Source organism: Bos grunniens, chromosome 8, assembly GCF_055505025.1.
Source record: "Bos grunniens cultivar Pamir isolate PY7600 chromosome 8, Bosgru_T2T1.0, whole genome shotgun sequence".
Classification (NCBI taxonomy): domain Eukaryota; kingdom Metazoa; phylum Chordata; class Mammalia; order Artiodactyla; family Bovidae; genus Bos; species Bos grunniens.
In genome coordinates, this window is record NC_141172.1 from 101,248,186 (window position 1) to 101,269,488 (window position 21,303).

Sequence of the window (21,303 nt, forward strand, 5' to 3'; positions counted from 1 at the left end):
AAAACCTAACTCTATCAAACAGCTTTGGTTTTATCATCCTCACGCTTAATGGACAAGATGCAAATCCCAATGTTAGCCCAAGAGGAAGGAAGTCAACAGGAGACATCCATGACATTAATCCAACAGTATAAACCTAAAATAACCCATTCCATTACCTACTCCCCCTGCCTTCAGAAGACTACAAGGAAAGTTGACTTTGTGTCTAACAGAGAAGAGACAAAATAAGTTCTGAAAAGGTCTAACCAAAAGTAAGCTCTCATGCAAATTTTCAGCCTAAATTCACATTTCTTAGGAATTCAAGGGAAAATTAACAAAATTATGGATTTAGATTGAAATGGTCCCAGACACAGATCCTTTGATGTTGCAAACAAGTAAATTCTTTCTGGAAGAACATACCATCTTGAGACTAAGAAGTCTCACAAGTTATTTCCCAAGTAAGTGAATAACTCAAAAAGAAGAAAGTAGAAAAAGAAATATCTAACTGCAGAAAAATAACTGCAAAGACTTCAGACATTGGAATTATCAGATGAGGATTCTAAATAGTATGTTTGGAAAAATAAAAGCTATGCTGAAAAGTATCTACAAGGCAGATGATACTTAAAAAAAGAATAAAATTTCTAGAAATAAAAAGCACAATTACTCAAATTTAAAATTATCAGACAAGTTTAACAACATATTAGACAAAGCTGAAGAGATCATTAATAAAATGAAAGGCCTTAAGGAATTATTCAAGATGCAGCTCGGAGAGATAAAGGAAAAAACAGGACAGAAAGTTTAAGATACTCAGATCAGAGTAAGAAAATTTAACAGGTCTAGTCAAAATTCCAAAAACTAAGAAAAGAAACAGTGTGAAGATGGCATATGTGGAAAGATCACTTCTAGGACCAGTAAAAGACAACAATCCACCAAATTAAGATGCTTCTAAAGGGTATGTAATAATATATTATGGTAATTTTAATTTCCATTTTGCTGATGACTAGGGATGCTGAGCATCTTTTCATGTGTTTATTGCCACTCATATACCATCTTTTGTAAAATATTTTTTCAAATCTTGTGCCCATTTTTAATGATTTGTTTTCTTATTATTGAGCTGGGAATTCCCTGTATACCTTGATGTAACTAATTTGTTTTCTTCAAGTCTATAAGCTTGCCTTATAGACTTATTTATTGGTTTTGTTTTGGCCATGTCACACTGCATAGCATGTGGGATTCCAATTCCCTGACCAGGGATTAAACTCGTGTCCCCTGCAGTGGAAGCACACTGAGCCTTAGCTGCTAGACCGCCAGGGAAGTCCCCCTTCCTATGTTTTATTCTAGGAGTTTTTTAGGTTTAAGTTTACAGACAGGTCTAAGATCCATTTCAAGTCAATCTGTCAGTATGGTGTGAGATACTAATCAAAATTTATTTTTTCCAATATGGATATCCACCTGTCCAAAAACTACTTGTTGGAAGATTCTCCTTTATTGAATTTTTACACTGGCAATTTTGCTCAAAATCAACTCATCCTATATATGTGGGTGAATTTTAGACTCTATATGCTTCTCTACTGATTTATATATCTATCTTTTCAACACTGTCAAAGTCGTTTGATTACTGCACTTTATGTTAAGTCTTGCATTTATTTCCTTTCACTCTTCTAGATACTTTTCCATTTCTACATAAATTTTAGAAGTTCAATGCATCTTATTAAAGTAAAGAGAAAAAAATTAGAATATTTAGAGAAAGGAGTTAATAAAAGTTGAGTATGAAATCAAGAAACAACAACACTGCATTTGTATATTAGCAACACTATGAAAACCAAATGATGGCTAAAATTTACACTGCATCATTCTAAGCTCTTACGTACATTAGCACATGTAATATTCATCACAACTCTTACCAGTTAAGTATTATTATGTTCATCTCACATATAAAAAGACAGAAGTACAGAGCAGTTAAGCAATTTGCCCAAAATTACACAGATCAAAAAGACTGGTTGAGAATTAGAACCTTAAAAGTATAGCTCTTAGGAATAACTCTAACAAACATATGTAAACATACTTTCACAGGGAAAAGTCGTCAAACTTTACCCAAAGACATTAAAGAATACACAAATGGAGAGGTGCACAATGTTCAAAACCTGGAAGACTCTATTGTAAAGATGTCAATTGTCTTCTAAGTGATTTATAAAGTCAATATAATCTAATCAAAACCCTAAGAGTGCTTTTTTCCCCCTTTGAGGACTTGAAAAGCTGATCCTAAAATTTCTAAGTGTAAATGGTCAAGAACTGCCAAGATCCTCTTGAAGAATAAGAGACTTAACTCTGTCAGACACTGAGACTTCCGGTAATGACAAAAATAATAAATAGACCACTGGAGCAATGCCCAGAAAACTACTTATGCAAATATTAACCTCCAGTTAATGGTATGTGTTAACAATTCTGAAACTTTCTGTGTATTATAGGATTGAGCAAACGGGTAAATATGTTGAGGCCAATGGAAACTAGATCTCTCATTCCTGAAGAAAGGAAGCACAATATGAAAAACGGTGCTCAATGAGAATCGGAAGTACCAGTTAAATTGGAAGTATCAGTGCTCAATTAGAATTGGAAGTATCAGTGTTTTTTAAAAAACACACACAGAGAAATATATGAAGTACACATACACATCCACTTAAAGTTTCTAGAAGCAATGATACCGTATTATCAATGAGCATATATATATAGTGCCTTAATACTGATTTCCACTAAAGGGAACCAGGGCTCATTGGAGAAATGGCTGACTGCAATGCTAAGGCAGGGAAAGTAAAGAAGATTTGACACATCTTCTGCCAGAAAGTAATGAAGTATGCATACAATGATGAGGACACGTCAAAAGGCCACAGAAACTTGTATGAAAGGGCTCCCACTGGCCAAATCTGGGATAGTTTGAACATAAAATGAAAAACAATAATATGAAATTACTGCCCATATAATAAGAATTTACAAGTGCATATTAATGTGAAAAAATAAGTAGAATGAATAGTAAATAAGTCATACAGAGCCAATGCACAGTATAATGAATATAGACAGTAATAGTAAAATGATGCAATGGGGTAAGTATCACTTATCCCAGCGATCACACTATACCATGTAAATAGAAAGTAGCACATTATAAACTTACATTCACATAAATGCAGTAAAAATGGATGAATGAATGGAGTGGTAAAAAAAGTCCTTTATAATAAAACCCCAGCTATCAAATCAGGAGGAAAGATGAAATTAGCAAATCACCAATACAGCAACAACCATCACGGTGACAACTATTTTAGGCAATGGATATTAAAGCTGAAGTGTGAAGGACTTCCCTGGAGGTCCAGTGGTTAAGACTTCATCTCCCAATGCAAGCAATCCAAGTTCAGTCCCTGATTGGGGAGCTAAGAACCCACGTGCCTCGTGTCCAAAAATCCAAAGCATAAAACGGAATCAATATTGTAACAATCAATAAAAACTTTTAAAATGGATCACATCAAATAAAAATCTTTAAAAAGAAAAAAACAACTAAAGGGTGAAAAGTGGTAAGAAACAGGCTGTTTATATAGTCTCAACATATCTTCCCTACAAAAAAGTGTTTTTAATTATAAAGAGGAAAAAAGTAAGACCACTGGAAGAAACCACCTTAAGTGATCAAAGTTAACATCACCACGAATAGGATAAACTGGCAGCAATCCTGATGTAATGAAACGAGAAAGACACAACATTATTTCAGCCAAAAACCCAGACACACATATTGGGATACATTCTATTAAATACTCAACCCTGAACTCTTCAAAAACTTAAAGGTCATAAAAGACAAAGAATGAGGAAATGTTTCAAATTAAAGGCCTCCACAAGACATGACAAATAAATTAACCTGATACTGGTTTGGATCCCTACTAGAAAAACATTTTCTCATAAAGAACATTATTTTCACAACTGGCAAAATTTTTAAAAGATCTATGGATTAGATAATGGTATCATATGAATGTTAATTTTCTGATTTTGTTATTTACATAAGAATGTCCTTGTTCTTAGAAAATATACAATGAGTATTTAGAAGGGACATCATGCCTGCAACTTATTTTTTTCTTTTTACTGCAACTTATTTTCCAATGACTCAGAGGAAGAAAAAAATACCACACACACAAAGAGAGATGATAAAGTAAATGTGGTGTGATGTTAATAATCAGAGAATCTGAAGGATGCAGGAGATTCTTTCAACTATTTCTGTAACTTGAAATACTGCAATAGTCACTAAAATACTACACACTTTAAAATTTCTAAGTGTTTATATTTATAATGTCAAAGTAACAAAGGATTTTTTAAAACATGACACAAAAACACAAACATAAAGGGTATGGCAAGTAAATTCGGCCATATAAAAATACCATGAAGAGAATGAACCAAAAAGCCAAAACTGATAGAAACTATTTGCAACACATAAAACCAACAAAAAGACTAGTGTCTAGGATATTAAAGAATTCCTACAAATAAACAAGAAATGACAAGAAACTAAATATAAAAACAGGCAAAAGAATTAACAGAAAATTCATAAAGAATGGCCAACAAACATAAGTTTAACCTCATGATAATTAGGAAAATTTCAAAGCAGCACTGTTCATAATGGCCTCAAACTAAAATAACCCAAATGTCTATCAGTAGTAGCACAGATAAACCAACTATAATATATTCATACAGTGGAAATCTATACACTCGACAGTGTTGAAAATGGATAAGCAAGAGCCATATATGTGAACATAGATGAATCAAAAAGGAAAACAGTTTGCTTCCATTTAAATAAACTTCTAAATATAGGAGAAAAATCTCTAGCACTTAGGGCTGCATAATGAGTAGTAAAAAAAACAAAACCAAACCACAGGAGAAAAGCAAAAAAGCAAAAGCAGGACTACCATCAAAAATTTGAGACTACAGATATATTGGAGCAGGAGAATGGGAACACAATAAACAAGAGGGGTACAAATGGTGCTTCCACAGTATGTGTATACATTTTATTTCTTAATCTGGGTAATATGGATATTTAAAACTGTACTCAGGGGCTTCCTTGGTGGCTCAGTGGTAAAGAATCTGCCTGCCAATGCAGGAGGATCTTTGATATAGGAAGGTCCCACATGTCATGGAACAACTAAGCCCGTGGGACACAACTATTGAGTCTGTGCTCTAGAACCCAAGAGTCACAACTACTGAAGCCCACACGCCCTAGAGCTCATGCTCTGCAACAAGGGGATCCACCCCAGCTAGAGAGCAGACTCTGGCTCGCTGCAGCTAGCACAGCCATAACTAACTAAATGAAATTAGTAGAATAATGTTAAACATTTCATGAAAAAAAAAAATTAAAAAACTATATTCACATATTTTTACAAGCTTTTCTATTAATATAATATAATATAATATAATATAATATAATATCTCTAAAACAGATCAGGAAGACCCCAGAATGCTTACAACTTAGCTCTAAGAACCTGAAAGGGTAATCTTTAAAAGAAAGAACAGCTAGGTAAGTAAGGAACAGAGACCTGGAAGTGTAGCATTTTCAAAGCCAAGAGAAAAAAAAAGAGGGAATAGTGAACCATGTCAAATATTTGTGAGAGGCAGAGTAAAGTTTCATACAACACCTAAAGGTATTGTTCTCTGTTTGATAAATTACTTATCTTACAATGTACATACTATTTGCAATGACAAAGGACTTATTAACACAATAAGAAAGGACAGCAACATTTTGATATTTTATATTCAGAAACCAAAATTCTTAATTGTATTTTTAAAGTGTCCTCCTCCCACAATGCAGAACATCAATTACACCAACAGTATGTATTCAATTACTGGAATATGTGCAGTTCTGCACCTGATAGCCAAGCTTTGGCAAACTTGAATGACAGCCCCAGTTCCTATCACTTGCTATTAAAATGCTAATTACAAAGACCTTTGGCTCTGCCAAGTTGTACATATGAGTAGAGGCTGATAACAAATACAGCCCCCTTCAGTATCTACAAGGGATGGTTCCAGGACACTCCCAGCCCCCTCAAGGATGCTCAAGTCCCTTTATAAAATGGCACACAGTATGTGCATATAATCTCTGCACATCCTCCTGAATACTTGAAATCATCTCTAAATTGCTTATAATACCTAATATGTTGTAAATGCTATGTAAATAGTTGTAAAGACAATGTAATGCTATGTAAATAGTTGCTGGTACAAGGCAAATTCAAATTTTGCTTTTTGGAACTTTATGAAGCTTTTTTTTTTCTCCAATTATTTTTGATCTGCGGTTTGTTGAATCCACAGATGCCAAACCTGTAGACATGGAAGGCCAAATGTATAAAACACAAAAACTTGGTTAGACTAAAACAGAAACTTTAACAATTCAGGGACATGAACTGAACAATCCACTTGACTTTTTTCAGTTATAAATAATAAAAAGCTTTTATTTTAAATTTACTGTTTTCTAGAAAATTTGGACAACTATTTGGCTAAGGATTCTTTTTTCTCACCTGTAAAATGAAGATAAACTAAATACCACTTAAAGTCTCAATTAATATTTTATGGTGTCATCTGGCAAAGAAAAATCAATCACAAAGGGTAATAAAATTTAATACCTTATCTAAATAATAAACCACATTTGAGTGCTGCAAAGCCACAAAGTACATTAACCTAGTGATATATTCAACTAGGCTATTCACTACTTTTCCTTTTACATAAAGGTTTACTTCAAAAGTTTAGATTACTGAGACCTGATCTTAAATAAAAGAAGGAAGCTCTTCAAAGCAACATTAGCATGAGTAATGCAGAAGATTGTATTCTTATTAGTGCAAAAATGCAATTTCACACAAATTTAGCGTAATGACGAAAAGTTCTGATGTTTAAAAAACAAAATCCTCTTCTCTGAATAAAGAAAGAACATACTACCAATTCAGGCCCTTGTTTTAAAATATCACTACTTTAAAAAGGAGAAGTATTTCTCTCAAGAGCACTTAGGTCAATATTCTGCTGGCTATAAATCAACTTGTTTAAACCAATGGTAATATATAAGACTATTAAATCCAGACAAATGGTTGTATGGTTTATAAAGAATGAGCAATATTCTTTAATTAATGGTAGAAAATAAATTCAATTTTAGGTATCCACTTGTTTTTGACAACTAATAGAATCTACTAATATTAAGATTCAGTTAATGAAGACATTTTTGTTCCATGAGTCTCCTTTTTCTCCTGAAACCCTGAGAGAATCCAAGAAGAAATCATCTGACATATATGGATTAACAAATTAAACTTGTAACTTCAGAAAACTTGTTCTACGACCCAAAACAGAACTACTCACCAAAAGCAGCAGCCATAGGGGGTTCAAGGGATGGCTGGCCATCACCAGTGGGAAGGTCTAAGCGAGTGAAGTCTCTGCTTTTGTCATTATTATATTTCACATTAAGGCTGGTGAGCTTGGAGAAGTCAATACGCAGAGTGCAGCATGCATTATAGATATTCTGGCCATCCAGAGCCTAAAGCATGTAAGAAAGGGACTGATGTTTTGCAAGACAACAATAAATCAAGTAGCCTCTACTTTGACAAAAAGTGGCAATCAGGCATAAAGCAGAGAGGACTAAACTAAAAGCCAAAGAATTGTATTTCCTTTTACCTTTATCACTAACTGTGTGAGCCTAAGAGAGAAAATGAAAACTCTATTTCTCAGTTTTTTCTTTGGTAAAGTGAAAATTTCTATTTTATCCATGGTAAGATAAGTGGAAGAGGAGAAATGTATAAGCTTGAAAAACTATAATACATTATTGTACACTACTAATTATGATTATGATTATTTTAAAATGTTTAAATATATTTAACATTTCATCTTAATTTATATTAGTGTAGTTTATATAGGTTAAGATGATATAAAGTCTTTGTAAATGGTACTTGTCAGAACCACAATATGTGAAACAGTATCAACCACTTTTTTTTGTTGTTGTTGTAAATTTATTTTCTTTGAGTAACAAGATTGAGGGAAGTTTTAAGTCAGAGTAGATACAAGACCAAAAATTAGCAATCTCTTCTTTCACAATGATAAAGATCTTCCGAAGGGATATTTATAGCTACTAATGACTTCCACAAACTCTTGAATTTACAAAAAATAGATATCAGAAACTAAAACACAAAAAATACGTGTACTAAAAAACGCTTACTTATCATAACCATTACTGACGAGTATGCCATCGTAAAGGTACAGAACAATACATGCAGGTAGAGGACGCAGCAAATACCACGGTCATTCCTAGTCAAGAGCCAGACACTACGTGACACGCACAGTGTGCCCACCTCAGTCTCCATCTTCGGGAAAAATTAGAAATGCTTCAGACACTGATACAAGATAGAATTGGAGTTAGGGATAGATCTCAGTAGGAGATGGATCAAACATAACCAAACTGAACGTGAAGTTTTATGTTTTGTCAAAAGACAAGCACTTGTGTGCCAAAAACAAGACAGTATGAATTGAAAGCAGCATATTTCCTAAGAGTTAATGTCTGTCAATTTAGAGCTCAATGAGATTCAACAGTGAATACGGTTGCAAAAATACAGAAATCAATCAATCTTTGGCTCACTTAATAGAAGTAAATGAGGGCACTAGAGCAAAGATAATTCTATTCTATTAGTTAGATTATATCAGGAGAACTTTGTGCAACTCTGGACTTCAAATATGACAAACAGAAATGAGTCCCAGAAACATAAGAAATGATAAGGGATTTGAAACCATTTCATATGAAGAAAGAAGTAGTTTTTAGACTATAAAAAGAGCAAAAGGAACAGTACATTTAAAAATGATAAATTAGTTTGTATATTTTATTACAATTAAAAAAAAAAACATAGTAAACTATAGCACAGGAGAAGACATGATGACCTTTGGTATCACTAAAGTGACTATAATAACAAGTGAAAAATGAAACAAAGATCATAATTACCATTTTGGCATAATGTGCATTCAATGGGTCAGCATACTGAAGCAAGGCTTGAAACTGATTATTCTTTGTAAAGGTGATAATCTTTAAGACTGTGCCAAATTTAGAAAATATCTGGAAAAAAGTTCACATTAGGTTAAATTTAAGGGAAAAATTTAGCTAACTTATCCTTATAAATACAACTTGATTCATAAACCTCAGTTTTAAATGAAAAGAATATCCTTTATTAAAACTACTGGTACCAAAATTACTTAAATCAGGCCTAAGATGTTCATGTTCTAACACCCATACATGGCTTAAAACAGTGCCTGACATACAATAGGAACTAAATATTTAACCTATTTTGTAACTTGTCACAATTGCACAGTACTGAAACAGAAGGTCACAACAGGGATTAATTAGCGCTATGAGATAGTGGTGTTGCAAAGCGTATGCCTAGAGATGGAAGAGTCACACACAGATCGACTATTTCAGCCCGAGAATCAGCATCTATTTCCTGAAACTTTTGTAGAAAGAAAACTACAAAATATTCAACAAAATGAAGCACAAAATGTCCAATGCTCTATTAATTCATCAAATAGTCATAGAGAATCGTTGTAAGCTCTGAAAAAAGTCAGGAGTGAACAAAGTAGAAACAAGAATCTCAGCACTGGTTCATCAATTTTAAACAACAGCACCACACTAATGCCAGATCTTGATAACAGGGGAAACAGTACGTCTGTGGGGGAAGGAGGCATACATATTCTGCTCAAAGTGTTTTGTAAACTAAAAATGCTCTAAAGAATTCTAGTAAGAAAACAAAATGTGAAACGGGAGAAAAACTAGAAAAGAGAAAGAGAACGGGGGAGGAAACCACAAACAAGTGCAGTTAAGTAGGAAACAGTTATCAAGTTGGCAGATACATGTCCAGGTATATCTTGGCAGATATATAAAAAAGTCGCTTTAAATGCCAATGTTCTTAATACGCTAATTAAAATACATAACTGTTAAGAGTGGGCTTTTTAAAAAGTACATGCAAGACCCAACTCTAGGTTATTGGGGAGAAATCCACTTTAAATATAAGGACTTAAGCTAAAGAGAGAGAAAGATACACCATGCTAACACTAATTTTTAAGAAAAGCTGGCAGAGCTATATTCATTTCTTACAAGGCTGACCTCTGAAGAAAAATTATCAGGGATAATGAGGGATGCTATATAAGATAATGGGAGTCATTTATCCAAGAAGACAGAACAATCTTTAAAATGTATGTGTGTAACAAAAAAGAACCAAAATACTTAAGAAAAAAAGCTGTTAGAACTACAAAAACACTATTGTTGTTGGAGACTTTAATATCCCTCCAATACAGACTTATGGATAAGTCTGTATAAGTCTGTATTGAGACTGTGAACAAACGTACCAAAGGGGAGAAGGGTTGGATCTAATTGACATTTATAGAATAATATATCCAATAACAGCAGAATACGCATGAACACCAAGATAGACATATTCTGAGTCATAAAGCACACTTAAATTTAAAATAATAAAAATCATACAATGTGTATTCTCAATTATAGATTTAAACAAGAAACCAGTAACAGGAAAAAACACCTAGAAAATCAGAAGGAAGGTAGAAAGAAAGAAAGGAGTCTCTGCTCTTGCAAGGAAAGACAAGACAATAAATAAGCAAATAAATAACAATACCTGGTCATACAAAAGTATTTTGTTTTAAATAAAAGGGAAAGGGATGAGCGTGATGCAAGTTGGAAAGGTGCAAGGGTGCTCCAGGAAGGCCTCTCTCAAGTCTTTGGAGAAGAGGAATTAACAGAATGAGGGGAAGGTTCCTACAGAGCTCTGGTCACCAATGCTCTTACAACACTTGTTCTACTTCCCCAGCACAGAAGTTCACGGCCAGGGTTCCTACAATGCATTATGCTTTCCTCTGACGTCTCATTTTACATTTGTTTTTTCATAAGACAGAAACGTGTCTTGCTTCTTAAACCTAAGTATTCCCTATGCTGGTAAGAATTTGCTGTCATTACACACTATGTATGTGTTTCCTTAATAGGCAAATATCCTGCTTTTTTATTATCAGAAAGAATGATCATGAATAACTATCCTAGAGGACAGGCAACAAAAGATAAAATAGAAAAATTCAACTACATCAAAATTAAAACCCATGTTCACCAAGACTATCAACAGGATTGAAAAGGCAACGCACAAAATCAGAGACAATATTCTCAAATCATTTATCTGATAAGAGGTAATCTACAGAAATATGAAAAGAAGTCCTACAAGTCAAAAACAACAAAAACCCAATTTAAAAAACAGGCAAAGGATTTGAAAAGAACTTTCTCCAAAAAAAGGGCTTTCCTGATAGCTCAGCTGGTAAAGAATCCTCCTGCAATGTGGGAGACCTGGCTTCGATCCCTGGGTTGGGAAGATCCCCTGGAGAAGGAAAAGGCTATTCACTCCAGTATTCTGGCCTGGAGAATTCCATGGACAGTCCACGGGGTTGCAAAGAGTCGGACACAACTGAGGACTTTCATTTCACTTCTCCAAAGAAGACAATCAAATAGCAACAAGCACATGAAAAGACGCTCAATGGCAACTCGTGTCCATACACAGATGAATGAATAAACAAAATGTGGTGTATACATATAATGGAATATTATTCAGCTTTAAAAAGGGAGGAAATTCTCACACATGCTACAATACCGATGAACCCTGAAGACGCTGTTCTGTGAAATAAGCCAGTCTCAAAACAGCAAATGATGAGTGACTCCACTTTTATGAGGAACCTTGTTGTTGTTTAGTTACTAAGTGGTGTCCAACTCTTACGACCCCATGCACTCTAGCCTGCCAGGTTCCTCTGTCCATGGGATTTCCCAGGCAAGAATCCTGGAGTGGGTTGCCATTTCCTTCTCCAGGGGACCTTCTCGACCCTGGGATTGAACCTGTCTTCTATATTGGCAGGCGGATTCTTTATACCACTGAAGAGAGTCAAACAATTCTTATAAGAGATCAACAAGACTCGTGAAACTAATTTGTCTTGGAAAGGATCACCAGAAAATTCCAATCTTAAAGATGTAGTCTGAAGGCTCTCTATTGAAATTTAAGATGTTTAAAAAAATATATAGTTAATTTCATTATGGTCATACTTCAGGGTTCAAAATGTTAAGACCTTAATCCCTCATATAACTCTATTTTGAAAAACACTAGGAAATTTTTGTTTTGCTCTTTTAATGAAAGGTTTGGTCTTATAATAAGTACTTCCTAAATACACCCTCATATCCTAGAGAATAAAGTTTATAAAATAATACCATGGACTTCCCTTGTGGTCCAGTGGTTAACAATCTGCCCTGCAAGGTTTGATCCCTACGTTCCCCTGGTCAGGAAACTAAGAAGATCCCATATGCTGTGGAGCAACCAAGCCCATGTGCCACACCTAGAGAGTCTGCAGCCGCAACTACTGAGCCCATGCACCACGATGAAATACCCCATGTGCCGCAGCGCAGCCAGAGAAATCAATAAATAACTTCAAAATGTGTGTGTGTGTGTGTGTTATGGTTACAGTCTCAATACAGACTTATCTGTAAGACTCATCCACACTATTTACATCAACAACTACAGTAGTTCTCCGATACACCAAGCGGTTTCAGACTTCTATGCCTATATATGTGACTTTTCCCCTGTTCCTGTATCTCTTTATATAATGTCTAGGAAATTTTCATTTATTCTCTTTCAAAACTCAGCTCAGGCAATAATGCCACCAGAAAATTCTTAGCCCCACCCAAACCTCAATAGAGTCCATTTTCTTTACCAAATATTTTTATCCCCTTCCTGGCCTCGTTGTTTTACTTATACTGTATTATACATTTGTCTATATATGTCTCCTTTAATTAGACTGAAAGTTCCTTGGAGGTATATTGCTTGTCTTGGTCATTTCGTTAGCATTGACTACAATTCCTGGCACATAAGAGGCACAGAGTAAAAGTTCACTTTTAATTGATAAGAAAATTACACTCTGAGACCTGAGTGAAGAATAACTGCAACACGCAAATTTTAAAATGATAAACATTTCTTATGTAAACTATCTTGTTAAAGAAGTAACAAGAACATATAGTTTGCTCTAAAATTTGGGATTTTTATACTATATTATGCTATAGGACCTAGTTAAATATCACTTAATCTTCAGATTTTGTTAATGTTTAGATCCCTTTCTCTTATTTAATTTGAACAAGAGCCTGAAGCATATCCTCCCTGGCAGATGTGTTTGGCTATATAATTTTCATCTGAATGTGCTAAGAGAATATAAATGTACTCATCTGGTTAACCATGTTCTCTAGAGCTTCCTGGACTGTATTTACTGAGGAGCTACAAAGATCAATCTGATATTATTAAAGTAAGCAAACACCAATATCAGGGAATTCAGCAATGCCTTAAGTGTGATTTTTAACAACTTTTTATAATTATCAAAACACTTATTTTTAAATAGATTTGGCTTCAAAAGATCAATATTTAGGAAAGTTTCATATATATTTTTATTGATTACAAGGTCTTTGACAACTTCCCTAATAAATATACTTTGCTGTCATAAATTCAAATACACAGAGACTCAACTCTTGATACGTCTTGTGCATTTTAATCTTTTCAGACTTCAAAATGGGACTAATAAAATACAAGAGATCAGATTCTGGTAACATTAATCTTCAGGGTGATGAAGATTAATAAAGAGAACTTGCCAGAAACTGAAAATGTTCACTAGTATTCACTTGAAAAAAGCATTATTCATACTAGAAATTTCTAAAATAGCAGGCACATTAGCTACAATTTGTTTACAATAGTTTTTGTAGGCAACAAAAAAGGTGACTTAAAAATTAGAATTTGGAGGCTTCCCCGGTGGCTCAGTGCTAAAGACTCTGCCTGCCAATGCAGGAGACACAGGTTCGATCCCTGATCCGGGAAGACCCCACACACTGTGAATAACCAAATCTGTTTGCCGTAACTATTAAAGCTGTGCCCTAGAGCCTGGGAACCACAACTACTGAGCCCAAGGGCTGCAACTACTGAAGCCCATACAGCCCAGAGCCCGCACTCCACAAGAGGAGAAGCCACTGCAATGAGAAGGCCGCACACTGCAGTTCCACAGTACTCCCTGCTTGCCACAACCAGAGAAAAGCCCACAGAGCAATGGAGACCCTGCAGTCCAAAAGAAATAAATAAGTACTTTTTTTTAATTAGAATTTTATATTACTAGTGTCGATTCTTTTATTTGATACGGTAATAATTGATTTTTGCAAGCTATTTATCTTTATACTTCAATTCAAAAAGGACTTATCTGTCTTTCATCCTGAAGAGACTCATCTATTGGACCTCTGTTGGACATAACTAACACCATACATGATGGTACTTCAATGTAATAAATTCCAAAAAAATACTGTTTTGCCTTACTCCGTTAGTAGACAAAGAAATTTTTTAGAATGCAGGGCTGAGTTTACATAATGGATCAGTTGATGAATGCCTTCTTTACCTACAAATACTAAGTGATGCCATTCAATCCCACAGCCTTAAGTGCCAATAATACGCAAATGATCACCAATTTTCCAGTCCTGAATTTTTACGCTCAATACAGACTTATTTCCCAAATGTTTCTTCAATACCTCCCATTGGATGTCTAACAGGTATCTCCAATTTAAGTTGAAAATATACTCTTGATTCCTCCCCTATCTCCCACCCTTGCCCCACATCTTTCCCCCCCTCAGTCTTTACTATCTAGTATAAGATGGCTCTGCTTTACCAGAAGTTCACATCCACAATCTGGAAAGCATTGACGGTTACTCTCTTTCTCTTTATATCTCACATCTACTCATCCCATCAGCACATCTTTCCAAATACATATGTAATCACCACTTCCAGTGCCCACACCCCACCTGGGTTACCACCACCTCTCACTGGACTGTGCTAAGAGCCTTCACTTATGCCATGTAATCACCACTTCCAGTGCCCACATCCCCACCTGGGTTGCCACCACCTCTCACTGGACTGTGCTAAGAGCCTTCACTTATGCCATGTAATCACCACTTCCAGTGCCCACACCCCACCTGGTTGCCACCACCTCTCACTGGACTGTGCTAAGAGCCTTCACTTATGCCTGTGTGTGTGTTAGTCACTTAGTCGTGTCTGACTCTTTGCGACGCCATGGACTAGCCCGCCAGGCTCCTCTGTCCATGGAATTCTCCAGGCAAGGATACTGGAGTGGGTTGCCGTTTCTTTCTCCATCACTTATGCCTATAGTTCATTCTTAACATAGCAAACAAGAGCAATTCTGTTAAAACATTCAGCCTGTCGTCTCACTCCTCTGCTCAAAACCCCCCATGGATTCCTATTTCACTCAGTGTAAAGATTATAAAGGCTCTTCTCTGAGCCTATCAGTCATAGCTTTCGTATTTTTTTATATCCAATGACAGTCTTTTTTCTGATATTTGAATACATTAAGCACACTTCCATTTTACGGACTTTGCACTTGCTGTTCTTTCTGCCACTTATACACATAATTTAACACCCTCACATTCTTCAGGCTTCTGCTCAAATGTCTTCATATTGTAAATACTTCTGAAATAGCACCATTCCCATCTCAGTCACTCTTAATTCCCCTACCATGAGTTAAAGGAAAAACACTAGCTTCCACAGATGTTAGCAGTTTAGCTAACGTCAACTCTTCAGCAGAGAATACAGAAAAATTTGCTAATTATAACATGTACAACCAACTCCATGTATTTCCCAATCACAATATTTATCACATTTCACACTATTACTTACATCTTACCCAGAGGCCACAAGAGCAAGGATCTGTTTCTTACAAAGCAAATGCCAGCTTCTTACTAGAATCCAGTAAGTACAGCCATCATTTCTTGAGCGCTTACTATGTAACAGGCACTGCTTTAAGTGCTTTAAATGCATCAACCCATGAAATCCTCATAACAAATGTATAAAAGAGATACCATCTTCATCCCCATCATATAAATAAGAAAAAGACATAAAAGCAGCAAGTTTCTTGCCCAAGGTTATGGAGGTAGTAAGTGGTGGAGCTAGGGTTCAAACCAGCTCTAGAAACTGTATCCTTTATTACTTTGCTATACTATACTTAAATCGGCTAATGGAATAGAGTGCCAGGGGTAAGGGCTTAGTTAATGTAATTAGAGAAAGACACTCTGAGGAGGTGAATTTGAGCTGAAAACGGAATGATGTAGATTCAGCTAAGTGGCTAGGCCTAAGAAACAGAAGACAGAAACGGACTAAGACAGAAATAAGAAGGGTAAGAGGAAGAGGGTCAAAGAGCCAGAAAAGCCAGGGTGCTAAATAAGCAGAACAGTCAGGACGTGAGGTTACAGAGACAGTGAGAGGTCTTGATATGGGGGCATTAAGGGCCCTGGTAAGGAATTTTGCTTTTTCCAACAGTAGTGTGACGGACGGAGAAGGCAATGGCACCCCACTCCAGTACTCTTGCCTGGAGAATCCCATGGATGGAGGAGCCTGGTAGGCAGCAGTCCATGGGGTCGCTAAGAGTCAGACACGACTGAGCGACTTCACTTTCACTTTTCACTTTCATGCATTGGAGAAGGAAATGGCAACCCACTCCAGTGTTCTTGCCTGGAGAATCCCAGGGACGGGGAGCCTGGTAGGCTGCCGTCTCTGGGGTTGCACAGAGTCAGACACGACTGAAGCGACTTAGCAGCAGCAGCAGCAGCAGTGTGACGGAGGATTAAACAAGAGACCGATATAACTAAAGGGCTGAGAGTCCTATCCCAATGGTTACCATTGAAGACTCAGAAATACTTCACTTGAAGGACCCATGATCTTTAGGGAAAGAAACAAGGTTTGTTACTGGTCTCAGCGAAGTGACAAATGGAATAACAAAACAGGACCACGCAACCTGGGCTAAGTTCACTGCTGACTGATAGCAATGTTGAGCCACAGGTGCAATAACATCTTTTGTGAAGCAACAGAAGTTAGCAGCAGCAGCTACAGTGTTACAGGAGCAAAAGCAAACAAAAAACGCTGATGGATCACAGAGAGCTCGATGCTACTTGGTGGGATAAACAGAAAAAATGAAAATTCATCAGGACAAAGAAGCCAATCAATTAAGTAACTGCTGAACCCTTTTAGGAAACAACAGTGGCTATGAATACCACTGCTAAAGCCCTCCACAGGACATGCTTCACAAACATACATATTTAGAAAATGGTACTCAGGAAACTATTATAGGGAATAGAGTAGGCATAATAAGTGGTATATTCTGATATTTACATGCACAGCATGTGAACCACGGGCTGTGCATAGTCATTCAGTCATGTCCAATTCTTTGCGACCCCATGGACTGTAGCCCACCAGGCTCCTCTGTCAATGGGGATTCTCCAGGCAAGAATATTGAAGTGGGTTGCCATGTCCTCCTCCCGGGGATCTTTCCAACCCAGGGATCGAACCCAGGTCTCCCGCACTGCATGTGGATTCTTTACTGTCTGAGCCATCAGGGAGCCCAACATGAACCATATAAGGAAATGTATCTGAGCTCTTATCACCAGTTGGTACAATGACAGTGGGGAAAGTAACAACTTCTAAGGTCCCCAGTTCCCTTATTTGTAAAATGTGAGGAGAGGATACATGTCAATTCTTAGATATAAGTGCACACATACGACTCCCCATGACTCTTCATTCAGTAGTACAAACCCAAAGTTTTAGAAAACAGTTAAAATGATTCTAAATTGGCCTAGGGTTATGCTGTTTAATATTATATATATTGAGACATAAATGTGAAAATAAGCATATGTTTCAGTGTTTTAAAATAATTTTTATATATAGGTTAAGTATAATGAAATGGAATACTAGAGCTGGCATCAGGAGGCTTGAATTCTGACTGGTTCTTCAATTATTCTTTACAATACTCAACAATTATCGGAGATTTAGTTTTATTCATTACAAAATTATGTAATAACTAGGTGACAGATCTTGCCTTAAATTCCATCTCTTCACAGTAGGCCATGATGTGGTACACTGCCTCTTATCAAGACGGTTTAGACATAGTAATGGATAGTCTATGAAAGTTATGTTGAGAGTCAGTATTTAATTTGATACTTCCATACTACATGTGAAGTTACTCACATCTTCCTTTTAAAGTTTTAAAAATAAAAGTGCTCAAATGTATGGAGGAATCTATAGAAATAAATTTGTTGTTTTCTATATTGACGTTACTTTCTCAGAAATAACTAGTACCAATTTTTTCTTTATAGGAATCTATGCTTTGTTCATTTTCATGCTTAGGTATAAAAACACAGAATTCTTACACACCTTTTTAAATCAAGTATTTAGGTTAGAAAAAGGAGGCTTTCAAAAACTATCTCTAACTGACACTATTCCTTGCATGAAACAGGATGCTGAAGACTTTTATTATTTAAGTAAATATATTAACCAGAATCAACAACCTGAAAAACTAAAGACGGAAAACATTAAAAGTTACAGAGGTCGTATTTGACTCTGCTTTCGTTAAGAGTGTTCCTCCTTACCTGATGAAGAACTTCCAGGGTAACAGGATAAAAGAGGTTTTCAATAATTATTCGGAGCACAGGGCTCTGCCCAGGTAGGATTGTGCCTTCATTGGTAGGCGCTCCAGGAAGGGCCAGACTTCCTGACTGGACCGTACTGACAGCCTGCAGTGCAGCTTGGGCTCTCTATGTAACAATCCAAAACGAGAACTTGTGGTTACACAGACACATTATACAATCCTTAGTTGATGTAAATTAATATGAAGTACTATGGTTAAATAAAAATATACATATCTGTTGAACTTTCTCTGGATGTATATATCCTAATATTGTAATCAGTCAAGAATCAAAAGTCTTGTGTTCTTATCACAGTGACACAATATTTAATAGAGTTGCTTAAATTTACTTGAATAAATGAAAAAACTATAGCCAAAAAAAGAAAACTTGTATACAACTTTCATATCCTAATTTTTTAATGACAAAAGGGAAGAAAGCAATGTGAAAGTAACATTAAAGACCACTTTAAAAAAAATCACTCAAATCCCTCTTCTTTTTTCCTCTCTGAACAACTGAGTTCTAAAACCTCTGGGTGGCATATGATAGGCATAAACATGGAAGAGCTGTGGTGGTTCAGAGTGGGGCAGGGAGGGCATCCTGGCATGAAGCATCAGAGCCTGAGCAAAAAGAGGAAGGCATCCATCTGCCTGGCAAGGGGAACCTGAGCCCGAACAAGGTAAGCAAGGCATCTGTGAGTGGGTGGCTCACTGCCGGCTGTCAGAACCTGGGGAGCATAACAAGGGTAAGAAAGCTATCCAGAGGAGAGCAGCCTAGCCAGGATTATCAGAGCTCAGGGAGAGTCAAGAAGAGGGCCACAGAGAATTGGGTGCTTCCCCTGTGGCTCACTGTTAAAGAATCCACCTGCAATGCAGGAGACGTGGGTTCAATCCCTGGGTCGGGAAGATCCTCTGGAGAAGAGAATAGCTACCCACTCCTCCAGTATTCTTGCCTGGGAAATCCCATGGACAGAGGAGTCTGGCGGGCTACAGTCTATGGGGTCACAAAAGAGTTGGACACTACTTAGCAACTAACAAAAGCAGCCGCAGGGAATAGGTAGCCAATGTAGTAAAGATAATTCGAGTAGGGAGAGAGTTCAACGGAGGGGCAGACTGGTATGAGATGTCAGAACCCAAGAAAAGGAAGGCAGAAAAGTTTCTAAATATGATGCTCTATTAAAAGGAACCAGGGTGCTCTAAAAAATGTCTAGGTCTAAAACTGGAGCAGGAAAGCATAAGATGAGTGTACATTTCCAGTTTTGTGGGGTTTTCCTGTTGTTGTTTTGTATCAGAATGCAAAACAGTTTTCAAAGAACAACAGAAGCAAGCCAAAAGGACACAGAAGACAGCTTGAAAGGGGCTCCCACTGGCATTATTTGAGAACCAAAATAGTGATTGTAACAAATAAAAACCCATCAGATAAAACAGGAAACCTGCAAGTCCACAGGCTGATAAAAATTGACAATTGATAAGGAACAGTCTATTTACACTGCTAAAGTACCTCCCGTCAAATACTCTTCTTTCCCCCTTTGTAAGTCATAACTTTATACTAGAGAAGCCAGGCAAACAGCAGTCAAATCAAGTGATCAAAGAGCACACCATCAGCAACGCAGCAAATTGAAAGTATTATGTACCACCTGATATGATGAAATGAGAAGAAAAGAGCATTACTTCTGTGATGTTCCTGTCAAAGCTGCATACACTGAATCTTATCACAAGGAAACATCAGACAAACTCAAATTGAGGGATAGCCTAGTAGATGAGTAGCCCATAATTTTCAAAAGTATCAAGGTTATGAAAGCAAAAAAAAAAAAGAAAAAGAACTTAACTGTTTCAGATAAAGGGAGACTAGAAGATATGATTTCTAAATGGAACATGCAACTCTGAATAATGCTTATTCTGCTAGAACAAACATCACCGGGACAACTGGCAAAACTTGAATCCGGGCTGAGGGTTGGAGGGAAGTAATACATCAGTGTTAATTTCCTGATTTTGACCAGTGTATTCTGGTTTGTAAAAGAATATCCTTCTTTGAAGGAAATGCACACTACAAGTTTGGCCAATGAAGACAGGCCAGATTAATAGTTTTTCCCCAAATGCCTCAAAGTAATCAGAATGTCTTCGTATTATATTTACGACTCTTTTTAAAAATTTTTTGACTGCCTCAAAATTTAAAACAATTATTCAAGTGAAAAGGGGAAACTGAAGAGGAAAAAAGCATGGTTGATAATTAAGCTAATAATTAGTGAAATCAAATGCAAGTTTAATCAATCTTGTGTTCTGTACTTATAATTTCCTAACAATAGTGATAATGAATAAAATGTTTATGCCAAAAAATGAAAAAACATCCCACCACTTTAATGCAGATTCTTTCATTTCTACATCTTATATTCACTTGAAATTTTAAAGATCATAGTATTGTGTCACAGTTCTTTGTTATTTTATATTAACATTTATTTTGTTTTCATGACTTTAATTTTAGTTTACTATTTATTATACCACCTTTCAAAAGTGGGATGACTAGCTTTTTAACATTTTGTTATGAAAAATAACATTAAAATAAACGTCTTTCTGAAAAGTGGCAGTCTTTTCTGTATGCTTAATAACTGAACAACTTCCACTTTTGTACTTACATACAACTCTTTTTTAAACCGTTTAACAACATTTTTATGCCATATAAAGACGTTTATGTATCAAGTAATACTCGAACTGCCAAATGTTCAGTTTCCAAATCATCTCTGAGAACAATATATGAATAATTTGAATATATCATTAAAT

The 21,303-nt window shown here is 36.0% G+C and overlaps 1 protein-coding gene across 9 annotated transcripts in view; it reads right to left on the reverse strand.

Annotated features, from left to right (window-relative positions):
• PTBP3 (polypyrimidine tract binding protein 3) overlaps positions 1-21,303 on the reverse strand; it is a 90,555-nt gene that overhangs the window by 18,187 nt on the left and 51,065 nt on the right. For 6 of the 9 annotated variants that reach the window (XM_086315977.1, XM_086315975.1, XM_086315971.1 and 3 more), the window contains 3 exons: positions 18,494-18,658; positions 8,957-9,067; positions 7,333-7,507 (listed from right to left, as the gene is read on the reverse strand). In XM_086315977.1, coding sequence (XP_086172103.1) covers positions 7,333-7,507; positions 8,957-9,067; positions 18,494-18,658 — 451 coding nt within the window. The remainder of the gene's footprint in view (positions 1-7,332; positions 7,508-8,956; positions 9,068-18,493; positions 18,659-21,303) is intronic. The other 3 variants (XM_086315980.1, XM_086315976.1, XM_086315974.1) reach the window with 1 other exon arrangement.